Source organism: Falco cherrug, chromosome Z, assembly GCF_023634085.1.
Source record: "Falco cherrug isolate bFalChe1 chromosome Z, bFalChe1.pri, whole genome shotgun sequence".
NCBI lineage: Eukaryota > Metazoa > Chordata > Aves > Falconiformes > Falconidae > Falco > Falco cherrug.
The window spans coordinates 30595174-30618231 of record NC_073720.1 but is presented as its reverse complement, the minus strand read 5'-3'; the positions used below and the strand labels follow the sequence as shown (position 1 = coordinate 30618231).

Here is a 23058-nt window from a genome sequence, read left to right as displayed (position 1 = left end):
CGGTGGCACTGGGATAAAGCAAACTAGTAACTTCCCAAATATAGATGCAAGGTAGGAAACTGACACTTGAATTTTGAACAATGGAAAAGAACAAATAACCTACTCAAGATACCCATCCATCAGCCACAATTCAATATCCTCTTTCCACAGGGAAAGCAATAGTCTCTACAAATGGGAAAAGTCACATGGCCCAGCTTCACTGTGCCAGCTTGTACCCAAGTACAGAGGAACAACTGTTCAGGAAATTGGACAGTTGTCTCCAGCCTAAGTTCTGATGCGATCCAGACAGAAAACACACCTGCAAACATTACTGCCATTACATACCCTGTGAATCTCAGTCCATTAAAAAGAAGGTTAAAAGTGATTAAAGGGGACTAGTCTGCTCAGTATGCAGATATGAAAAAATGTACTGCAGAATTCTATAAAATTTTCATTCTCTGAATGAAATTGAGAGTGTTGAATTTCCAAGACTTTCAGAGACATTTTATAGGCTTTTAAGTACTCCCAGAATGATTAGATTTAAGCCTCAAAACTCCCAGGAAGCACACAAGAGATTCCTCTCAATTATTTCTCCCTGCAGGGCACCTAAAAATAATATATATTTGGTATTTGCCTAATAATTTCTTCTTTCAGAGCATTACTTCAAAGAAGTGGATTTGGAGTGTGGAATATTACACTCAGTACAGGTGTAGTTCTGGATGTCACAGAAATGGTCTTGAATTACAAAATCTTTTTGATTTTCATTTTCAATTTTCTCTTGTCACTACAGGAGGAAACAAATAATTCCTTCACATGCATGATGCATTAGTGTACTATTAACTAATTTGAGAGATAGAAATCTCATGAAGATCCAAAAGAGCTAGGTTTTTTGAACTGAATTATCAGTTCTGGACTTATGGGTCTGAGTAAATTAAAATTACATCTGCCATCCATTAAAATAATTATGATAACAGAACAATTAAAATTTGGCTGTAAGGTAAACCAAGAATAATTTGAAAGAGCATGGCACTACTCAGACTCTTCTGTCCCCTAAGCAAGGACCTATTAACCATGATTTTAAAATTTTTCCAAATAAATAAATGCTTAGTGCTTATGTTAGTTTTTACTAGGTTACAGTTCAGCCTGAGGCAGGCCAGTGGGAAAATTTCACAAATTGCAACAGGTAGGCTACACAAAATAAGGATGTAAACAATGTATTCCCTCTTTTACACGCTGAGGAACCTGGTTTGCAAAGGAAAACCATATTCTACAAAGCCCTCTATTTAACCAGAGGGAGAATTTTGCCTTTTCAATTTGAAAATAGAGTAAAAGTGTTCCTGCTTTAATTGAAGAAGTCAGTGAGAGTTTTTCCACTATGACAGGACTTTCGTCAACAAAATGAAAATTACTAATAGTTTAAATTTTGCAGATATTCCTGGAATCTCAAGTAGTGATTCCCCCCCCCATCACTGTCTTTGCTGTATGCTTGATTTATATCTTTATGTCCAAATGGACATGGATCTGGTCATGGGACATGCATTTGTGCATAACTCACTGTCCTAAAAGCTGATGCTTTTCAGGATGTAACATTACCTTTTAAGACATTCTAAACCTAAAAAACAAAACTACAGATTGTATTTTCAACCTCTTGGTGATTCTTGTGCAAAAGTGTTACTAGTTACCAAAATCCAATATTTTGACATCACATACATTCACAAAATAGTCTCCTGTAGGCATCAAAACTTCCTAGATGCCTTTGGAACCAGCACCATGGTCTGGTTACAGTTATGCACCAAATAAGCCATTGCAACTGCCTCTGCGTGCACTCAGCCTGCAGCAAAGGCACAACAACATGACTTAATGTTTAACTTTCTCCCATGGTGAGGTAAGTAGCATCCCCTTAGCTTGTGAACTAAAGACAGTCATTCAGGACCAGTTGACGTGTTGTCACTAGTTTTACTGCAGTAACTTTTACGTATTGGGGCCCTAAATGTCTGCCACTGGGCATGTGTGCACATACAGGTCTGAAGCTCTGATCACTGGATATAAGCCCTATATGGGACTGCATAATATGCAAATCCTCAGGAGGTGGATATTCAGAACACATTTGGTACCACCAAAGGCAACTTGCATGCAGGTTCTGGTGCTATCCTTATATGTCCTGCATTTAGATAATCACGAGGAGGTTACTTTTGAGCAAAATACTTTTCTGTCTCATTTCAGGGAAGGTTCACAGCCAAATGCAGAGATGTGCCTTTGCCACTAACAGTGAGGTGCCTGCCTTGTTTACAGACATAGCTGAAGACACACCTTGGATCCTCCTTAGATCTTTCATTCACCTCTGTACTATTCTTTACAGTATTTTTTTGAAGTGTGAATTTTGCTTTGGCACTAAAATTCAGAATTTTAGCAAAGAGGTCATGTTGTCTACCTTGACTTTAGTACGGCTTTTGACACTGTCTTGCGTAACATCCCCACAGAAAAACTGACAAAGTACAGGTTAGATAATTGCACAGTGAGGTGAAGTGAAAACTGGCTCAATAGCCAGACTTAGAAGGTTCTGATGACCAGCACAAGTCTGATTGGAGGCAAGTCACTACTGGTGTACCCCAGAGGTCAATACTGGGGCTAATACTATTTAACATCTTCATATTGACCCAGATGATGGGACAGAGTGCCCCCTCAGCAAGTTCATAGACGATTCAAAACTGGGAGGAGTGGCTGATACGTGAGATGGTTATACTGCCATTCAGAGGTACCTGGATGGGTTAGGGAATTCATCTGAGAGAAAGATCAACAAGCATAAATGCAAAGCTCTACACCTGGGAAAGAATAAAGGCACCAGTACATGCTAGAGGCTGACGGGCTGCAGAACAGCTCTGAAGAGAAGGACCTGAGGTCCTGATGGACAACATGCTGACCATGATACAGTAACGTCTTGTAGCAAAGGTGGCCAACAGCCTCCTGACAGCATTATGAAGAGCACTGCCAGCATGTGGAAGGAGGTGATCTTTTCTCTGAACACAGCACTGATGAGGCCACACCTGGAGTACTGTGTCCAATTCTGGGTTCCCCAGTACCAGCAAGAGATGGACTTACTGGACCAAGTCCAGTGAAGGGCCACGAAGACAATTAGGGGACTGGAGCATCTTTCACATGATGAAAGGCTGAAAGAGCTAGGACTGTTGAGTCTGGAGAAGAAAAGGCTCAGGGAGACCTTATTCATGTGTATAAATACCTGATAGGTGGGAATGAAGAAGACAGAGCCAGACTCTTCTCAGTGGTGCCCAGACACAAGACAAGAGGCAATGGGCAAAAATTAAAATTCATGAAATTTCATTTGAACAGGAAAACACTTTTACTGTAAGGCTGGTCAAACACGTTGCCATGAGAGGTTGTGGAATCTCCATGCTTGAAAGGTATTAAAAATCTGACTGGACACAGTCCAGGGCAACATGTTCTAGCTGACCCTGCTTGAGCAGGGGAAGTTGGACTAGATGTTCCCAAGAGGTCCATTCCAACCTCAACCATTCTGTATGACTCTCTGAAAGAGGAAACATGTCTAGCATGCATTACGATTACACACAGGCCTACTTATTCAATTCAAATGTGCATTTGTGATGCTTGGAAGGTTACCACATTTCTTTTACAAAAGGCAAAATATGTCAAACATCCTGAAGAAAGACACAGGTGAACAGTGAAAACCATCACACACAGACATGCCTAGTCCATTTGCTTGTCACTCATTTCAGCATTACTTGCATAGATACAGCTCGTGCTTTTCTCTTCAAAAGCAGCAAAGCTCTACATATTCTATTGAAGTAACTTCTGCTCTTTATCAATCTTGTTTCTTTTTTCTTGCCTAAAAACATAACATAAAAGTGCAGAAAAAATTAGCTCATCTTTTCTATATAAATTGGATACGTCAAGGACAGAATCAGAGCATCTCCTTCTCATCTCTGTATATGAATTTAACTCCTGTGATATGTGATCTTTAAAATCCAAGCTTGGTTAGCAGTTACAAATGCAGTTTACTCATACTGGAATGTTAAATATTAAAAAGCAGCACAGTATTTTTAACAGCATGAATTCTTGTTCCCTACAAGAGCTGGACAGGGATACATTTATGCTAATGACACAACTTATTTTAATAATGATATAATTTATATAGGTGTTATTTATTTCTGAAGACATAGGCCCAACTACAATCACAAATAAAGGCTTGCTTGAAAAAAGTAATACATTAGTCTTATCTTGGTAGCTTCTCCTGGATCTCCTGTCACAGACTCCAGTTCAACATGGTAAGAGTTCAGTTTTCCTTTGCTTTAAGTCTCGTTTCCTCCTCTGTAAAAATGCTGCTGTCCTTTCTATTAATTAAAACACCAAGCCCTTTTTATTCCTGTCTTTTTTCTTCTCTCCTTTACATATAAAAATTGTTCCATCTCCTTTCATTCCTTTGGACACAGCCCTTGGTTATTTTCTGCTGCCACTTCTCACTCTGCCTCTTGCAGCTTTCCTTTCTGGATGTCTCAGTCTTGCAGCTGTTGAAATTCTCCATTTCAGTTCTAACACTGGGTGCCTGTCATCATGCATTACAGGTACACCCCAAGGGCCCTGGCAGCTTCCCTTAGGCTCTTCCTGTCACAGGCCCACTTTGGGGCGCGCTGCTGAAATTAGTGATACTTTTGGCCATGAACTTTGAGGAGACTGGGAGTTTGTATGCAATATCCTATTTCTGAAAGCACTTTCACAGCATGATCTAAATTCACCTTTCATTTTGACAAGATGCTCTCCTTTTCTGTAGTCAAATGTCTGATGTATTTCCATGACCATCCAACCAAACAACAAACACCTGGAAATGAATATGTTCCTGAAATAGAGGCTTTGTGGAGTTGAAAGGGGACAGTATAGTGACAAATGTGTCCTGATGAACTGTAGGAAGCTAAAACAAGATAGCCACAACCTTTGTTCCCTCAGCAAAGGCTTAAAGAATAAAGACAAGTTTGTTTGGCTTTCTTTACCTTTTTTTTTTTTAAGAAAGGCTATTTGACATTCCTTTGCTTTGGGCTTGCTTTGGCAAATCTTTCTAAATCTTTCCCTACTGTGTGAGCTGTTAGCAAATTCTGGCATGCCATGGTGGGGTTCCAGATAGCGGCTTGCTTGTTCCTTGCAAAAGAGGGAAGTTTTGCTCTTCTTTCCATAACCCCTTCCTGGCCACACAATCTCCCTCCCCACTCTCTTACACTTCCCCACAACTCCTTTGCATTAAGCATACCAGATTTGTGGGGGTTTTGTCCTCATTAATGGTTTTCTGTCAGGTCAGTGAATTGAATGGATTCACAGAAGGATCCAGCAAATGCCAGAGCTCATGCAAGGTACCCTGTGGGAGTCTGTTGAGACCAGGGAAGTGTAAGTGAGGGATCTTCTCTTTTTACATCAGTAAACTATGAGATCAGCTCTCCCCTTCTTGTGAAATGGCAGCATGAGAATATTTACAGTAGTTAACTCTGTACCTGAGAATATGCAGTTGCAGCTTTGGGCTTGCAATTTGCAACTGTTTAACCCACTCCTGAAAATGGGGAGAAAAGAGACAGAAGAATCTATAAACATGTAAGTTGTTATCTCACAGCTCTTTATAACTTAATTACCAGATAATGGTGCTAAGCCTTCCAAATCCACTCTTATACACACAAAAGCTTAATCTACATATATGCAATCTATACGTTTCATTATAGAGTTCCATCATATTGTTTTTAAAGGTTATTTCTTTTAGAAAGAAAGCTAAACCACAATGATAATCTCATCAGCTAACAGTACATTTCCAGTCATACCTGTAATCATACTTGATATGATTAATGGCAGAATGATGAGTTTCAGCATTCTCATCAGCACTTCCCCAGGAAAGGAAAAGTAGAATTTATCCAGGTTAGACAGTTTGCCATATTCCCGTACCAGCATGCCAACTCCAATACCTAAAAAGCACATACAAAATGTGACATAAATTAGCAGTACTTTACAGACACGGGGAAAAGGAGGAAAAATAGGATAAGAACAGTAAAACACAAAGAGCGAGCAACAGACACTTTTTTACAGCCATTGTGGAACTTCTAAAGCAAATTAGAGATGCTTCCTTTTCTGTTCTATATATTGATAATAGGCACAGTAATAACACATGTAATTCTGAACTTGAAGGATGTCTTCAGGTGTATCTTTGGACAAATCTGATTCAATCAGTCCAGTCTAGCAGTGACTTTTTACCTGCTTTCACTAGTTCTAGAAGACCTACAACTGGCATTAAGAAAAAATCAATATAGTATATAGACACTACCAAAATTAAAGAAAGCAAGTAAATGGTATAAATATTGTAGATAATTTGTACTGGCAAAAATATATCTACCCAGCAGCAATACTTTCAGTAACTGGTGCTCTATATAATTAAAGAGGAGTGTGATCACAATCACTAAATTAATTTCCAGGAAACCGATCAACAAAAACACACTCAGCCTATTTCACACACATTCCACTACCTGACCAGTCTACAAAATACCATACTATAAGGTTATCAGTGACTGAGCCATGGCACAAGGCACCTTGATACTTCCTCTTATCTCTGGATTAGATGAATTAACAGACAGCTTAGCTTCTGAGACATACCACAGGTAAGAGTTCTACCAAAAGAAAATTAATTATAGACCGAAAGACAAATATCTTCAGTCTGACAGGCAATACTTTTATTTTCCACTTTAACATGATTTTCAAATGAAAATCACTGGTATAGGAAATGTGTTGATCAGTGTTGAGAAAGCATTATGACTGTTGTTCCACATATGAACTTTGTAATGCTTCAGTCCTGGCTAAACTGAGTATCAACAGATCCAATTTCTAACTGGATTCAGTAAAAGACACAGCAACTCTGAACCCTTCATTATCCACAGAGTGCTGAAAGGTCTTATTCATATGAATAGCCTCACTGAAGTGAATGGAATTATTTACACCCTTCCATATTTTAATGACATCAATGGTGTATATTTTGCAGCACAATCGTTACAACAGCACAAAAAGGTGCTACCAGCCTACCTTTACCAGCCTCAGTGGCTCATGTAAAGTTGCAGCATCCCAGGAAAGCTGCTATTGCCCAAGCCAAATACACCTCTTATCCCAGTTTTATTTTTTGATGGCATGCAAGGCATTTAAGTTAGATGTTGCTCAAGAAGCTGGTGTAAAGTTTGACTACACAGGCTTATAGGACACATTCCTTATTTTAAGTGATTGAAGTTGTGGAGGCAGACAATACCAGCAGGTTCAAAACCACATTTTAGACAAATCCAGACAACTGGTCTCTACTGTTGATACTGAAGGAAACAGACAGGGATCCCATACCCAATTTTCTACTAAAGAAAGAAACTCATCATTCTTTTCTAGGAACTAAGATTTTTGCAAAAATTCTCCCTAAAGATTTACCATGTTTGTGGTTCATGCTAATTCACACAGTTATTTGCATGTTAGTTGATGCAGAAATGTAAACTAATAGCTTCACAGAATTTGTCTCTGAGAGCACAAAAAGATAATGAAACATTTTTTCTGTGCTCTATCTGCATCTGCAAAAACAAGCTGAAAGAAAACAGGCAGATTATAAACTCCTAACAAGTCTTTCCTGCAATTAAAGAGATGAAAAAAGAAAAAGTTAACTTTTCAGGCAAATAGGCTGCTCTAACTAACTACTAGAATTTCTGATTTAGATGTCATCTATGCCTGGGGTGGTTTGACTCTGGCTGAATGCCAGGAGCCTACCAAAACCACTCTATCACTTCACTCCTCAACTGGACAGGGGAGAGAAAACATAATGGAAGGCGCTTGGGTCGAGATAAGGACAGGGAGATCACTCAGCAATTACCATCACGGGCAAAACAGACCCAACTTGGGAAAATTAGTTTATTACCATTCAAATCACAAAAAAACACCTTCCCCCAACCCCGTCCTTCTTCCTGAGCTTAACTTATTCCTGATTTCATTCCCCTAAGCAGTGCAGAAGAATGGGGGCTGTGGTCAGTTCATCACACGCTGTTTCTGCCACTTCCTCCTCACACTCTTCCCCTGCTCCAGTGTGGGGTTCCTCCCATGGGAGACAGTTCTCCGTGAACTTCTCCAACATGAGTCCTTCCCACAGGCTGCAATTCTTCACATGGTGCTTCATTGTGGGTCCTTTCCATGGGGTGCAGCCCCTCAGGAATGGACTGCTCTAGCATGGGTCCCCTACGGGGTCATAAGCCCTGCCAGCAAACCTGCTTCAGCGCAGACTTCCCACAGGTCACAGACTCCTTTGGGCATCCACCTGCTCTAGCGTGGGGTCCTCCATGGGCTGCAGGCAGAGATCTGCTCCACTGTGGACATCCATGGGCTGCAGGTGGATATCTGCTACACCATGGACTTCCATGGGCTGCAGGGCACAGCCTGCCTCACCATGGTCTTCACCACAGGCTGCAGGGGAATCTCTGCTCCAACACCCGGAGCCCCTCCTCCCCCTCCTTCTTCACTGACCTTGGTGTCTGCAGAGCTGTTGCTCTCACAATAGTCTTTCTTACTCCGCTCTTCTGCTGGTGCATATATTTCCTGCTCCCCTCCCCCACCCCCACCCCCGTTAATATGCTATCCCAGATGCACTACCACCATTGCTTGGCCTTGGCCCATGGCAAGTCCATCTTGGAGCCAGCTGTCATTGGCTCCATGGGACATGGGGGAACCTTCTGGCATCTTCTCACAGAAGCCACTCCTGTAGCCCACCCCTAAATACCTTACCATGCAAACCCATTACAGTGCCAGTGAGCTCGCACAGTTTAAATTCCTTGCGTCAATCTTGAATCTTAATAGCCTTGAAGGTATTTGCAGTATTATGCAAATGTATTTGATCAGTGAATGATAAGACACAATGATGTCTATTACCAATCTAGTGACTGAACTAAAAGTGTGGAAAGTAATTAGCCTGCACTTTAAAATAAACCCCAGCAAGATAAACCTCTGTTTGTAAAATGGTTACATGTACTGAAGTATGTTGCCAAGGCTTTGATCCTGAAAACAGCAGCACAAATAGCTGAATCTAAGCATACGGGTAATCTCCATGTCTCAAACTATTCACACAGCTTACAGCAGGCATATGCTTAAATTACAGCAAGACTACACTGTATGTTTATTAAAAGCTGTGTAATGCCACTTTACTTTGCAAAGGTGTGTCTAGGACACGTTCTAACCATGTGCCTTTCATTCTAGGTGGTGACTGTTGTGGGAAGCTGGGAGCTTTGATCATTGTATGTTTAGCAGGATTACTAGCCAGGTAGGAAGATTCACCCTCATTTTTGTTCTTCAGAGTTCTCTTTTCCACTTTAGATTTTACTCTAAAAACCTTCCATGTGCTCTCAAAATTTTAGCAGGTTTTCCTTAATTTTTTTCCCTTATAAATTTATATCCCTTTAATGTTGGGTGGGGGTTTTTTTTGTGAGGGTATTATTTATCTAGTGGCAGTAACTGAGAATAGACTTCCTTATTCCAACAATCTCTTGAAAATACATTATTGCTCTCACTTTCTTGTTCATACTATTCCTTTACCAGACAGAGCACTTGTATCTATATTAATTTGGGTAGTATGCCAAAATACAGTAAAATGCAGCTACCTTTTAATTGGAGCTACCATCTAGCACATGCTGCTTGAATTTACCATATGACTGTAAGAAGAAATTTCATTTTGTAACAAGAAAAGGTTAGAAATTTAGCAGAATAAATTTGCTTATGTACTGGAAATGGACGAATATAGAACTTCCTGATCCTGGTCTCAATATCAAGTTCAACTGGAATTTTCTTCCTGGGAATTAAAATGCACAGGAAAAAATGTGGCCCACTATAAACATATTTCTCATGGTCACCAGCGCTTTTAACATCACACTGATTACTGCAGCCATAAGCAAGCATAGATGGAAGTCTTACAAAATGTTAATTTTTCTACATGAATGCTACTGATACTCCACCATTTCTGGAACTAATTCTTGTATGTGTAATTACTTCTAACAACCACAAAACACCCTATAGTAGGCAAGGCTGCTACTATATATTAGGATTTTTCCTTTCTTTTCATTTGTCTCTTTCATTTATGGAATGATTTAATTCTGCTTTTTTTTAAAGAGCAAAACCTCACTTTTCCTGCTTGCCCTCTTCTTCCTTCCTCAGTTTCAACTACTCCACCTTTCTTCTTGTCCACGCTAAATTGTTTTTGTTTCTTTTCCATCTCCTCTCCTTGCTTTTCCTTCTTGCTCACATTGCTAAGTCAGGTTCTGATTTACACCACAAAAGCAATCCTTTACTTACAGCTCAATGCTATGTACTGCTCAAGGTCCAGATTTCTGCATGCTGGGCAGAAGGGAAGAATTAAGGTGGATAAAACAGTACAATCATGTGTTTTTATTTTTATTTTCTAAGGCAAATAACCCTTTGCAACTGCACATAGTACAGCACACGCTGTACAGCATGGTGTCTACATTTTCTCTCCCAGCAGCCAGACACAGAAAGTGGAAGGTGCAGTCTGGGTCCCTGGGATTGCAATGGATGAAGAGGCCACAGGACAATTCTCTTGTCTGAACCCATATGAAACAACGCATGCCTTGACTGCTTGGTGCTACTTTCCCAGGTGGCACACAGTCTTTTCGCAAGCTTGGTAACAGACAGAAAATCCTTCAAAGAAAGGCTGTAAATGCAAACTAAGAGAACTGAGGGGTGAAGGTGAGAAGAACAAGAGAAGAAAAGCAGAACTCAAGAAAATGACTCAACATGAGCACACCACGAGAAACCTGTTGGCACCCATCTTTCAGGTAGTCTAGCATGAAAAATCAGAGGGAATACAATTGTACGGGGATGACCCATTCTTTGTTGTGTTACCCAGGGAAGGAGGAGCAGGAAGCACTGCGAGGGGATAGCACCTGCAACTGGCTGCACTGCATGTAGCCAGCACTCGATCCATCACATCTGCCAAGCCTTAGGCTTTCTAAGGCCCAGGAGATGATGGCTGTGTGTAGCAATGTGGCAGAACCAGTCTGGCCTTGTATGTGCATCCAGTGAGTGAACCACAGAAATTAAGTAAAATGTGTGTTGGGAGACCATTACGTTGCAGGTTCTGCATTCTGCAAAGCTAACTGTGACATTTGGATATCTGGTGTACACTCATTTATCACAATCTGCCCTACATCTAAAGTATGTATTTTTGCATATTGCTGTTGTTTCTGAAGTGATGTTTCAGGAAAAAGGCAAATTATTTGCATGGGAGCAACTACAGGAGTACTATAGTTTTCTTCAAGTACTGTACTGGAGTTCACGACACATATTTGGAAATGAGTAAGAAAAGAAACACAGAACCTGTTCAGACAAGTTCCATAATCTCTGGGCTCATCTGTAGTAGCACACATGAGGAGTGTCACAGATTGTCCCACAACACTGTAAACTCATAAAAATGTGCTGCCCTCTCAGCAGCCTCCTGAGCAACCACACGTGGAGACTATTCACAGTTTTTCAGGGAGTGATGGCTAAATCCTGAAGCCTTTTTTGTATAATTATGTGGGGTCAACACAATTCAGATCTTTAATTTGAAAACTCAGAAAACCTGGGTAGCTATATCTGTTCAGGACATGCAGTATGACGTGTCTGTAATTACTTGTTTAATGTCATTACCACTGTGGGTTAGATACTTTTCAGAACCTGATCACATCTTTGATAACAAGATGGCATGACACTATGCACCTTTACTTTCTTTACCTTCATTCACAGGTAAAACAACTCACAATTTAGAAACCAGTAACTGAAGTCCACACATAGGCATACCTGGTCCTATTTCTCACTGAAAGAGAATATAAGGCAGGTGAAATCAGTATCTAACTGGCAGGACTCCCTAACGTGTTATTTTCACTCATGAATGACAACAATGACAATGTGTATGGGATGCACAGTGTTAACTGGCAGGGAATTCTCACTCCGTCAGTGTGCATGACACCACAGAAACAGCACATCACCTTTAACTCCCACTGACTTTATTATGGGAACGATCCTTAGGAATGAACCATAAAGAAAATGAGAAAAAAAATCCTGTGCATATTTCTGGACAAAATTAAAACTGCTTCATAAAATGGTCTGTTCTGAATTACACCATGTCCCTCTCTGTAAACAGCTGTGGTATTTATTTTTCCTGTTTTCATATAATTCCAGCATGTAGAAACTCTTTCTCTGGAGCAAAGGTTGTGATTCTGGCTGATACTGACGGACACTGGGGGAATTATAGAAATTTTGCTTTGATACAGCACTGAAGGAAGGAAAAACATGGGCACGTCTCATAGTTCAAACCTGATATTGTTTAATTGTACTGCAGCAACACGGCTTGTGCTAATAACAAAGTGATTAAGCTCTTCATAATTTCACAAGGTATGCTGTTCACGTTACAAACTAAAATACAATGACTTCTATCATACTGGTGGGTCTTAACTGGATTATCATTACAGTAGATGATTCATAGGACTGACAAGGCTAACAAAGTTCACTGACTTGATCTGAAACACAATACAAAACATTCAATACAAATATGTCCAATTGCAGCACAGGCAGGCAAGATTTTTGCAGTCTGTGATACAGTCCGAGTCCTCTAGTAATATTTTATAAAACCCATTTTGTTTCTCTGAAGTTTCTGTACTATCACTGGCTATCTCTTAACTACAATGAAATACACAGTGCCAACTACAGAACACTAAAATAGAGGACGTAGAGGAAATTATTACTTATAATAACACTTATAAACTTATTTCAGCTTATTAATTCAGGTGTCTCTGCATTTATTTTAATATTTTTAAATATTATTCATTTTACTGGTTTACACTCTACTTGACAATTAATATTCCTTCCAATAAACATACTGATGTTACTGGGAAAAACAAGATTCTTAGAAAACTGCAGGCAACTATTGAGGTAGGATTTAGACTCTCTGGGGTATAATTGTATGGCAACTGATCTTAACTCTGTGGATGCTGGTGGTGTCCAGACTACCAGCTTGCTTACAAAGATACATGAAGAAAAGTTCCCTCAGAAATCTTCCAGAAGAAAGTTCCCAAGTCAGATCTTGGTGTATTGAAAAATCTGTAGTAGGAATGTATTATAGGAAGGTGTGCTCATTCCTCTGCTGCAGTGAGACGCCCCTGTGTCCTCTCTGATTAACCTGTTGACAGTGCAGTAGTTGTAAATTCCTTCACACAAAAGACACACTGTCATCTGACTGCAGTGTGAGGAAAGTTCAGGTGGACAGTGACTCCCTGTGATGGACCTTCAGGAATGAAGGGAAGGCACGAATGGCATTGCCCAGAGGGGGGAAAAACAGCTTCTCCAGTGTGGGGTACTCGCCTTACAGCATGTGTGAAGCCTGCTGCAGCTGACCGAGTCATATAACTCCTGCTGCTTTCGGCGCTGCAGTGGTCTGTATTAGGGCTGGTAACACAGAGCAGCATGTAGCAGTCACTGATAACAGAGAGCCGCCTCTCTGCAATGCAGCCCTGCACAGGACCCACATCACCCTTAATCAAACCAAGGGCAGTTACTTCATTCAGCCAGGAAAAGGGAAATAGTGGCCATTCTCCTGTCACTATGAGTGACCACAGTTCTGCCAGGTGCTGAAGCAGTGCTCCCCCAGAACACCAATGTACTAAACTGTTTGGTAATTTAACAGTGTCTCCTATTGGACCCTTACTTTCCTCTCATTTATCTAAATATGCTGTAGATAAATTTCATGTGTATGTATCTTCCAAATATTTACCATATGCAGATGTAACTTCTATCTGAGAAAGCCAGGATAAAAGAATACAGCTGAAGGAAAGAAAAAAACTTCTCAATTGCACTTCATCTGTATATGTATCTCAATACACTAGCAAAAACTGCCATACAGAACCTACCTATAGGGACAGCCCATTAACAGAAAAAATACAGACAGGTTTTGCAAAGAATTAATTCCTTGGTTAGTCCTTAATTCTATTAAGATAAGTTGTATGAGAAATACAAGTTGCCTCTTTCACAGCTTTTCAACAAACTTGGTGACTCATTAGGTTTGTGAAGTACAGCACTTACAACCTTGAGATAACAAAGGCCATATTACCAAGATTATATCATAAACTAAGTAATCTGGGGAAAAAGACAGCTCTTTCCCAGCAGCTAAACAACCTACATTTCCTCACAAATTTGGATGTGTCCTGGTGAAAGCCCTTGTTCTGCTGGGAAATACCATGTGAAACTCCTTAAGGCTTCAGCAAAAGTGAACTCAAACTGCAACACACAAAGACAGACTGTGGAGTGATGGAAAGAATGAGGAGACTACCTTCTGAAAGGAGATTAAAGAGCTTGGTTTGTCCAACAGGGATGAGTGAGCTAGAATAGCAGAGAAAGAGCAATGTTTTAACAAACGGATGCATATTGATCCTGAATACACTTAGACTGGAAATTGTAAGGCTTTCAACAATCAGACTGATCAATATAGCTTCCTAGGAGGATGTGCAGCACAATGAAGCCTATCCAGCTTTAAAGTGGAGCATGAGATGTTACAGAAGTTTATGTAAAATGGTGTAACCTGATGCAGCAGTAGACTAGATATGATCACCCAGGAGGTATATTTCTATCCCATATTCCTTTGTTTTACAGTAAAAATGGAATGTAATATGACAACAGTAACTTGCCCTTTTTCGTTTGAAGACCTTCCCCATGACCCCTTTCAGCTGCTACTTCTGAAACCACAACCATTCTCCTTCAGCTCACCCATCTGTAACTTGGGAGCCTTCCATAACTACGACCTCTCTGCAGTCATCCAGACACATACAAGTCTTGTTGCTTCCATACGTTTCTAAATCCACTCAATTTTATAAAACAGTGCTTTCATTTGGACACCTTTTGTCACTCATTTCAGATACTGTCATGTGTCCAGTTCCAGTGTCTAACATTTCACTTACATGGCCTAACATATTACAACACCAATGTCACAATTCTGATGCCACCCAAAAAATTAGAGCTTCTCATTCTTTTCTGTAAAAGCCCACTGGTCTTCTCTTCTCTTTCCACAACATTTGTCTGGTATCCCAAAGCTATATGAACACGCTTGTGCATCCTACACAGCCCAAGAAATACTAGCTCAATACAGCACATCAGGAAAAATACATTTTCATTTAAGACCCTTAAAAACACGAGAAACTAAAGGGTTGGCAATGGTATAAGAAGCGTGAAAAGCTAGTAACTGGGAATATCTGCCAGATTCTGACCCTTGTTACAGCCTCCATTTTAAACTGTGATGAGAGGAAAGGAACAATAAACAGGACATACCGTTCTAGCTGCCCCCTTGGTGGAAGAACAACAGACAGGACATACTGTTCTAGCTGTCTCCTTGCTGGAAGGTTGTTGAGAGGAAAGGACAATACACAGGACACACTTTCTAGCTACACCCTTGCTGAAAGGGCAGTGGAATGATTCTGACTGTAACAAATTGAGATAAGCAGCTGGAAAGGCAATTTAGTGGAAACTAAAGAGACACAGACAGTGACATGCAGAAACATCATTATTCTGAAACTAATGAATATATCAAAGTGTTGAGCCACTCCGCATTTTACTTTCTGTCTTTAAAATTAAACTTAGACATTCTTTCAGAATTGCTGCATTTCACAAACTTCTGAACAGTCCCCATCCTGTATCAAACTGTATGCAGTGTAACAGAAAAGAACACACAGACAAGTATCACAACTGTCTAAAACAGGCATAAAAGGCCGCTAGTATCATTTATGCAGCTCTAAATCACAACAGCAAGAAACCAGACTCTTCTGTTAAATTTCCATGATACCACAGTTTATTCAGGATGTCTGGTCTTCACATGTTATAAATTTCAAACTAATAAAATGTTATGCTTCAGCATTCAAGAAAGGAATCAGATGTTTGCTTTATAACTATACTTGTCAAAAACTGACAGGGCAATAATTCCTTTGCTTTAGTATATACCCTTTAATTTTTTTCCTGTTGTGAAGAAAAGAGCTCTGGTTTTGCTAGTGTATTTCAAGAGGCAGTAAATCTGTTTCATTGTTTGTAACCTTCACACTGTATTGTGCAAGCAAAGAGAAATGGTATTGAAGACAGCCTAAACTAAGCCAACAGGCCACTTCTTGGTAAAGGTACAAGGAAGTGGAAATGAAAAACAGTGAAGCTTTACTCCATATCCAGAATGGGCTTTTTATTTTTAAATTACACTTGTCAAGAGACAGAAACAATTTGCTCGAAACTGAAAGACTTTATATGTTCATGGGGTTTAGAGGCTTCAGGACACATTTGCAAAAGAAACTTCCTATCCTCAGGAGTATGGTGAGCTCCCTAGATTCAGGGTGGCCTTCCATGTGGTGAGAGGCTGTCAATAGAGTGATAGGTTACTAATTGTTCTGTTGTTATCTTTGCCCTGCAAGACATTCATTCCTGTAAGAATGCACTGGTGAGCTTCCAGTAATGCTAGCATGTGTTGACACTGCTCACATGGATGAATTTTAGAAGGAACTAGTGCTTATAAAAGCAGCTGTCAATTTCCCTGTATCTGATTACAGTGTCCAGCCCTCAGTTAGTAGTTGTGAATGCACTGGACAATTTTTGTTTCCTCTTTTTAATCACAAGCCTGTGAACATAAAGTGTTCTTATAGGGAGATATTACTAGTTAATACTATAATGTAAAATAATAATTTTCATCAAAACTAAAGAGAATCAATTTTTGACATATGGATTACTGGGGTGATACCATAAAGCACAAAACAGAAGCTCCAGTGGCTGTTCATCACTCATTAAATCCTGGCAAATAGCTATAGCTGCACCACTCAAAGTTTCTGCAAGGTTGGTGTTACAGATAGGAACTATGTATATTTCAATCTTGCTCTCAAGCGCAGAGAGAAAAGGAGGTCTGATGCCAGCCTCAATCTTCCAACAAAGGAACTGCACAAGCAAGGTGCCTGATCCTGCACAGGCAGGACACACGTCACTTCAGAGGCGCAAAAGCCAGGTATTCGGGCATGCCGGAGATGTCCACCTCCCTCCCTCCCTCAGTCACTTCACCCCGGCCTCACACCACCGGCTGCCGCTTCCCTGCCCCGCACTCGGCCCGTTCCCCGGGCTGGGCGCAGCCACCTCGGACAGCTCCGCCCGCCGCCGCCCCCCGCGCCGCTCCGCAGATCCGAGGCGCACACAAGGGCGCCGAGAGACACCCGTACACCTGAAGAGGAGGACGAAGGAGCAAGTTAACGGCAGCGCACAGCGCTCGTCACGGCCTCACACAGGAACAGCGCTTACACGCCTTCGACGAGCACGATTTACGGCTGGCTGGAGAAGGGATACCTGCCATTCACAATCTCCTGTGACTGATGGCTGTATCAATTTGAAATCGTTCAGCTGTTCATGAGGAGGATGTGAGAAATGCCGTATTTAGTGTCCCACACACGTGCTGTTGAAAGAAAAAGCTTCAAGTGACAGGCAGGCTTACAGGTATCTGAAGTTCTGGATTTGTTTAGGCAGTGACAGACAGACATTCCATTAAGCAACAAGAAAAGAAAAACACTTGTAACCTGCAAATTTATGCAAACTGATTCCCTCAATCATGTTCCCCAGCCACAAAACTATTACAAAAAGGTAATGGTCTAACAGATTACAAAATTTGTGACTACTCAAAAAAATTCCAACCTATTTGTGTTTACTGAGTATGTAAAAGATCTCTGCTGTAGTACAGTGTTCTACTGAAATTCAGTGCCTGAGGCCATACATACTCAAATCACTTACATTTTAATTTCCACTGTAAGAAAAAAGCTGTTGTGCTGAAGAATTGCCCAGGACTACAAGCTATTAGGCTATGACTAGCAGACTAATTAATAAGTATTTACACGTCATCAACCTTTTACCCTCACAACTGGTTTGGTTGCATTGCAGCAGTGATCTCTTGGAGACAAAGTGATGATAAAAAATAGATGCTCTATCAGAATCCTATGAAGTGTGACTTAATCTCTCCCTTTGTAATTGTCCTTTAGACACCTGTTTCAGGATGAGTAAATTTCAGGGATACTTCTGGTTTACTTTGACTTGATTGTGCAAACTGGAAGCAATATAACTTTATTAATGCCTGAAGAAGCACTTGTATTAGGTTGACTTTTAAATTGCTTTTGTTAGCTCATCTGCTTTGGGCTCAATAAGGCCAGCAGAGCAAAAAGATGCAAGATATCCCTCCTTTTGCAGTTACCTACATCAGACTGCTACTGTCCTGCCCCTCTTGCCTCCTAGAGAAGGGCAGTGACCCAGGGGAGGCACAGATGAGCCCACATCTCTCCTATACTCATATAGGTGTCACCAGTCAGCACAGCTGACCCACTGCATGCCCTCAGTATACACTACAAACCAATGAACAACGAACTTGTTCCTCAGGCCCAGTGTTCAGGTAAAGCTATCACTGAAATTATACAAACTGCAAGCCTCAGAATTAGCCCTGAATCTGAAATCCAGTCAGTTTCAGACTCCAAATCTGAGTTCAAAGATCTTTAAATCAGTTTGGTGGTCTGAAACACAATCTCACTAAGGGAAGAAAAATACCCTCTTGAGTCTCAAGTTTTGTTTTCTTTTAATAATACATACACTTGTTTCCACCAAAAAGATGTGACATTAGTATATTTTGTGTGCAGATTTTAAATAATCTCCCCCAACTGCTATAAAAGAAATTCCAATGTTTTTGAGAATGTGACAGGTAAATGATTGGATGCTTCAAATGTAACACACAAAATAATTGCTTCTATCCTTACTCTTCTTAGGAACAATTGCTTGGACTCCTGAGGGGGGTCTGTCTGGTTCTGTATCTTCTTACCAGAGATACACACAAGATGTAATCAAGAGAACTTTTCAAATTAGTAAGGGTACTACTAGCAAAGATAAGCAAATCTCACTAGGATGCTGACCACGGCTCTGATAATGATAAGCAAAACCCACGATTCCGTATGATACTGCTGGAATATCAGCCACTTTGCAGCACACTGGACAGCTTTTACAGTGCGTTGCCACAGCTTGCTGCATTTGGTATTTCCACTCCTCACTCATGCATACTTTTCTGAAAAGTCTAAACGTATTTTCTGCTTTCAAAATGATGCGATACTCTTCTGTCCACGAACGTTACATTGTTCCTCCAAACAAAGTAGATGTATTAATCTCAAAGCAATTTCCCAGTATATATTTTAAAGGAATAAATAAGTAAATTTAATTATGAAGGGTTTGTGGACTCCAGGTATAATAGAAACTTTCCTCAAGCTGTAATGAAAAGACAACATACAATTAATTGACCCATCCTTACAAGGGTTTCACTGTTCTCCTTGTGTAACTTACTTCACCTCCAAGAAATACTGAATATGTAGCAGATACACAGCTACTTGCAAAATATAGTTTGGACCAAAACCGAAGAAATTTTTATCAAAGCTCTCTTTGCCATGTTACAGAGCTCCCCTGGGTTCTGGACTGTTAGTTACAGTGTAGCAGGCAGAGAATTCCAAAGACATAGGAGGTATCTGGCTGCCTGTCACCCTCCCACCCTGAATTCCCGTCTGGCTCTCAGGGAAACTTCATTTCAGATTGATCAGCTTGTAAGATCATATCACACACTTCAGTTTTACCTATGTTCATGGAAGACAATGAGAGGGTAATGTTTCTTAACCACTCCTGTAATTGAGAAGGAAGTATGTCAACTCATAGAAACACACCTGACAGGAGTACGTGAAAACCAACTGTACACACACAGAGAGACACACATACACCCCTCCAACTGCACAACCAGATTTTCAAAGCAAGCCCTCAGCACTTGGTATACAGAACTCACAAAAATCTATCCACTTATCGAAGAGGTGAAAAAATCTTTCACATACTGAATGTGTGGAGGAAAACATGCTTGTATACATAAGTACACCCCTGATTTCAGCTTGTAAATAGCTTGGTGGAATTCCAAAAAGAGTAATTATCTCCTGAACAAACATGCACAGAAATAGATACGTTCCAGTCAAAATTCAAATCGGCAGAAAAGTAATCTGAAAGAGACCAATCAAGCAGCTAGTGCTGAAAATGAAAGTACTCAAAGCCACACTTCTCTACAGGAGCAATAATGCAAATTAAGCTCTCCTTGCTTAGCATCAGAATAATCACCAGGAGAAAATGAAAAGGGTGTGTGACCAAAATTACATCCTATGGAAAAGTCTCTTTGGCCAAGTCATGTGATGGCTTCTTTTGGCCCTTTTGCCCAAATATATTCTTAATAAGATGGTGTTTGACTCCTTTTGCCCCCAGAAACTGGTCAGCAAGCAGAGAACTCCCCTCTCTTTAGAGTGACACCCCTGAAAATCCTGCTGAAACCTGGGTGGCATCGCTGAACTTGGCCAGTTGCCTTGCTTGGCTCAGGCCATCAGAAGCACCCAATGCCACTGCCACTGTTGTCCTGCCCTGCAGCCTCCACCTCTGCGGGGCCGCCAGCAGCACACCAGCCGAAGGTCAGTCCCGACGCGGCATGCCGCGGTCGCCGCAAACGTGGCCGGGGGCACAGCCTGCCTCGGGTCGGCCGGGGGGACCCGCAGCACCCACGCACCAAGGGCGCACCGTGTCCCGGTGCACTGGGCAGGCTTTTCTTAGCACGGGTTTACACTGCTGATCACCAGACCTTTGTCACACAGGCGGGACGGACGCCTGCAGGGGGGCAGGCCCCGGCGGCCCCGGGCACCCCGCGGCCCGCTGCCGGCCTTACCGCTAGGGGCCGGGGGCCGCTGCGCGCTCACACGCGAAACCCCCTCCGGACCGGCCGCCTCGGCACCGCGCCGCTGCGGACCCGTCCCCCGCGGCCACGGCTACGCGACGCCCGGGAGCACCCCAGCCGGCCTTGCGGGCCGCCGCGGGAGGGCAGCCGGCCCCCTCGCCCGCCGTTAGGGCCGTTAACCTGCCGCGGCACCGGCGGCGGGCGGGACCGGCGAGCGGCGAGGGGACGCGGCTCGTCCCGCACCGCCCGGCCTGCGCCCGCTCCCGCGGCCAAGGAGCGCCCCTCGCTGGCGTCGCCGGGCGCTCCGCTGCGGGGCCCGGTCTGGCGCCGCGCCGGCCTTGCGACGGGCAGGGCTGTAACGTGCCAGGCAAGGCCGGGCGGGGTACGGCGGCGCCGCACTCCCTCTCTGCCGCCCGCCTTCCCCCCACACTCACCCGTCAGCACGGCGGCCACCGTGCTCAGCAGGAGCCAGTTCTTCCTCAGGAAGCCAGGGCAGCCGCATCCTTTCCTGCCCGCCTTCGCCATAGCGGGGGGCGGCGGCGGGGGCGACGGGCCTAGGGAGCTCCACGCCGTGCGGAGCCGAGCCGAGGCGAGCCGAGCCCTGCCCAGCCCAGCCGCGCCGCCCGCCTGCGTGCGCTCCGCACTGCCGCACGCTGCCAGGGGGCCGGCAGCGGTGTCTCACCTCACCTGGCAGGGGACAGCCCGGCCCTCCGCCCGCCCCCGGGCTGCCCGCCCACCGCCCGGCCCACCCCGCCGCGGGCCCGCCGCCTCCCAGCCCCCCGGGCCCGCCGCCGCCGCCCGGCCCGCCCCTCCTCGCCGGCCTCCCCCCGGCGCCCGCCGGCGCGGTGCGGGGCGCACGGTGCCCTCCCGGGGGGCAGGGCAGCCCCTCACCCCTCTGACACCAGCGGGCGGTGTGGGGGCCCGCACCTCAGGCAGAGGAGTTGTTCCTGGGTGGTGTTGGTGGCTGCTGGAAAGACACCAGTGGTTGGGCTGGGGATCATCTCTGGTTAAATATTAAGGGGACATACCCTGCCCTCTACTCCTGGTGGGAAAGCTGGGGGTGGAGAGTACAGAAATGGTTTGTAGGATTTCCTGGTGGGGTTTTATCCCGTTAAATTTAAACACCAAAACTGTGAAGATTCATTTATTTCCCTTTGCAACTCCTTGGCACTGGTCTCCTTCCCCCTCCTCACCCATAAGCACGGTTAAGGTGTGTGTAACATTGCGACTCGATTCCCTGTGGGATTATGGCAGGGCTCTCAGTATCTGTTTATAACCTTGTTGATTACGATTTTCAAACTTGGAGATCAACTGGTAAATGTAAGGGGGTATGTGTGTGGTTTGAGACTGCTGTTGTCCTGCTGAATGACATGAAGGAGAGTGCAGAACGAAAGTCTGTCTTATTTAATTACACTTCACACCATCCGTTCCAAAATGTACACTAGTGAGGTCTGCATGGTTTCTGTCTCTGATGACTGGGTAACTCAGGCCTGGGGCTGATCAGCAAAAACCACAGCTGAAACTTTGTCACATGGACCTGGCTGTTCTGGGTGGCAGTCTGGGGAAAGAGACAAATACGGACTTGCTGAGGCAGGGACGAGCACTGAAATCCACCTGGATGAGGAGCAAGAGCCATCATCTATCCCAAGTGTTAAAACCTGGAGCCAGCTGCATAAATTTATGTAAAGACTTCTAAAAAAGTGGCCTTATTTTTCAAATGTGTTAGGCAACTGCAGTAATTTGTCTGCATCTGTCACCATCAGGAGAATTTAATTAAAAAAATAAAAGGAAGCCTAGTGGTTAGAAAGGAAGCAGATGAATAAGCATCATATTAGTTTAATTAAATCATAAAAGGTTCTAGACCACTTAAAAGGAAAGCTGGCATGCTACCATGTTACAAAGCCACAGAAAAAGCAACCCAAAAATAACTAATTGAAAGAAACAGTAAGAAACACCATGACTATGTCCAGACTTTGGAATAGAAATGTGGCAGTGTAAGTGGCATTGAAGAGGCAGAGGAAGAAAAAGGCGCACATAGTTTCAGGATGGGCAGGATCAGGCTTACCCTGTGCGGAAGAGCTGTAGGCTTAATTCTCACTGCCAAAGTGAGATTTTTTTATTTTCTCCCACATATATTGGGAATGTCAGATGTTGCTTTCAGTAGATAAATGGTCTGATTTGTCCCAGGAGGTGGTCAGGTGGTGTGTCTCTGGACAGTAACAACAAAACCAGTGGCAAGACAACTT

The 23058-nt window shown here is 42.8% G+C and overlaps 1 protein-coding gene across 2 annotated transcripts in view; it reads right to left on the bottom strand.

Moving 5' to 3' along the window:
- The window catches only part of SLC1A1 (solute carrier family 1 member 1), a 59615-nt gene extending 37807 nt beyond the window's left edge, over positions 1-21808 (bottom strand). The window contains exons 1-2 of one of the 2 annotated variants that reach the window (XM_027808455.2): positions 21740-21808; positions 5811-5951 (exon numbers count right to left, since the gene is read on the bottom strand). In XM_027808455.2, coding sequence (XP_027664256.1) covers positions 5811-5937 — 127 coding nt within the window. In that variant the 5' untranslated portion in view covers positions 5938-5951; positions 21740-21808. Of the gene's footprint in view, positions 1-5810; positions 5952-21246; positions 21492-21739 lie in introns of those variants that run through there. The other variant, XM_055699230.1, reaches the window with a different exon arrangement.
- Between the last annotated feature and the right edge of the window lie 1250 nt (positions 21809-23058).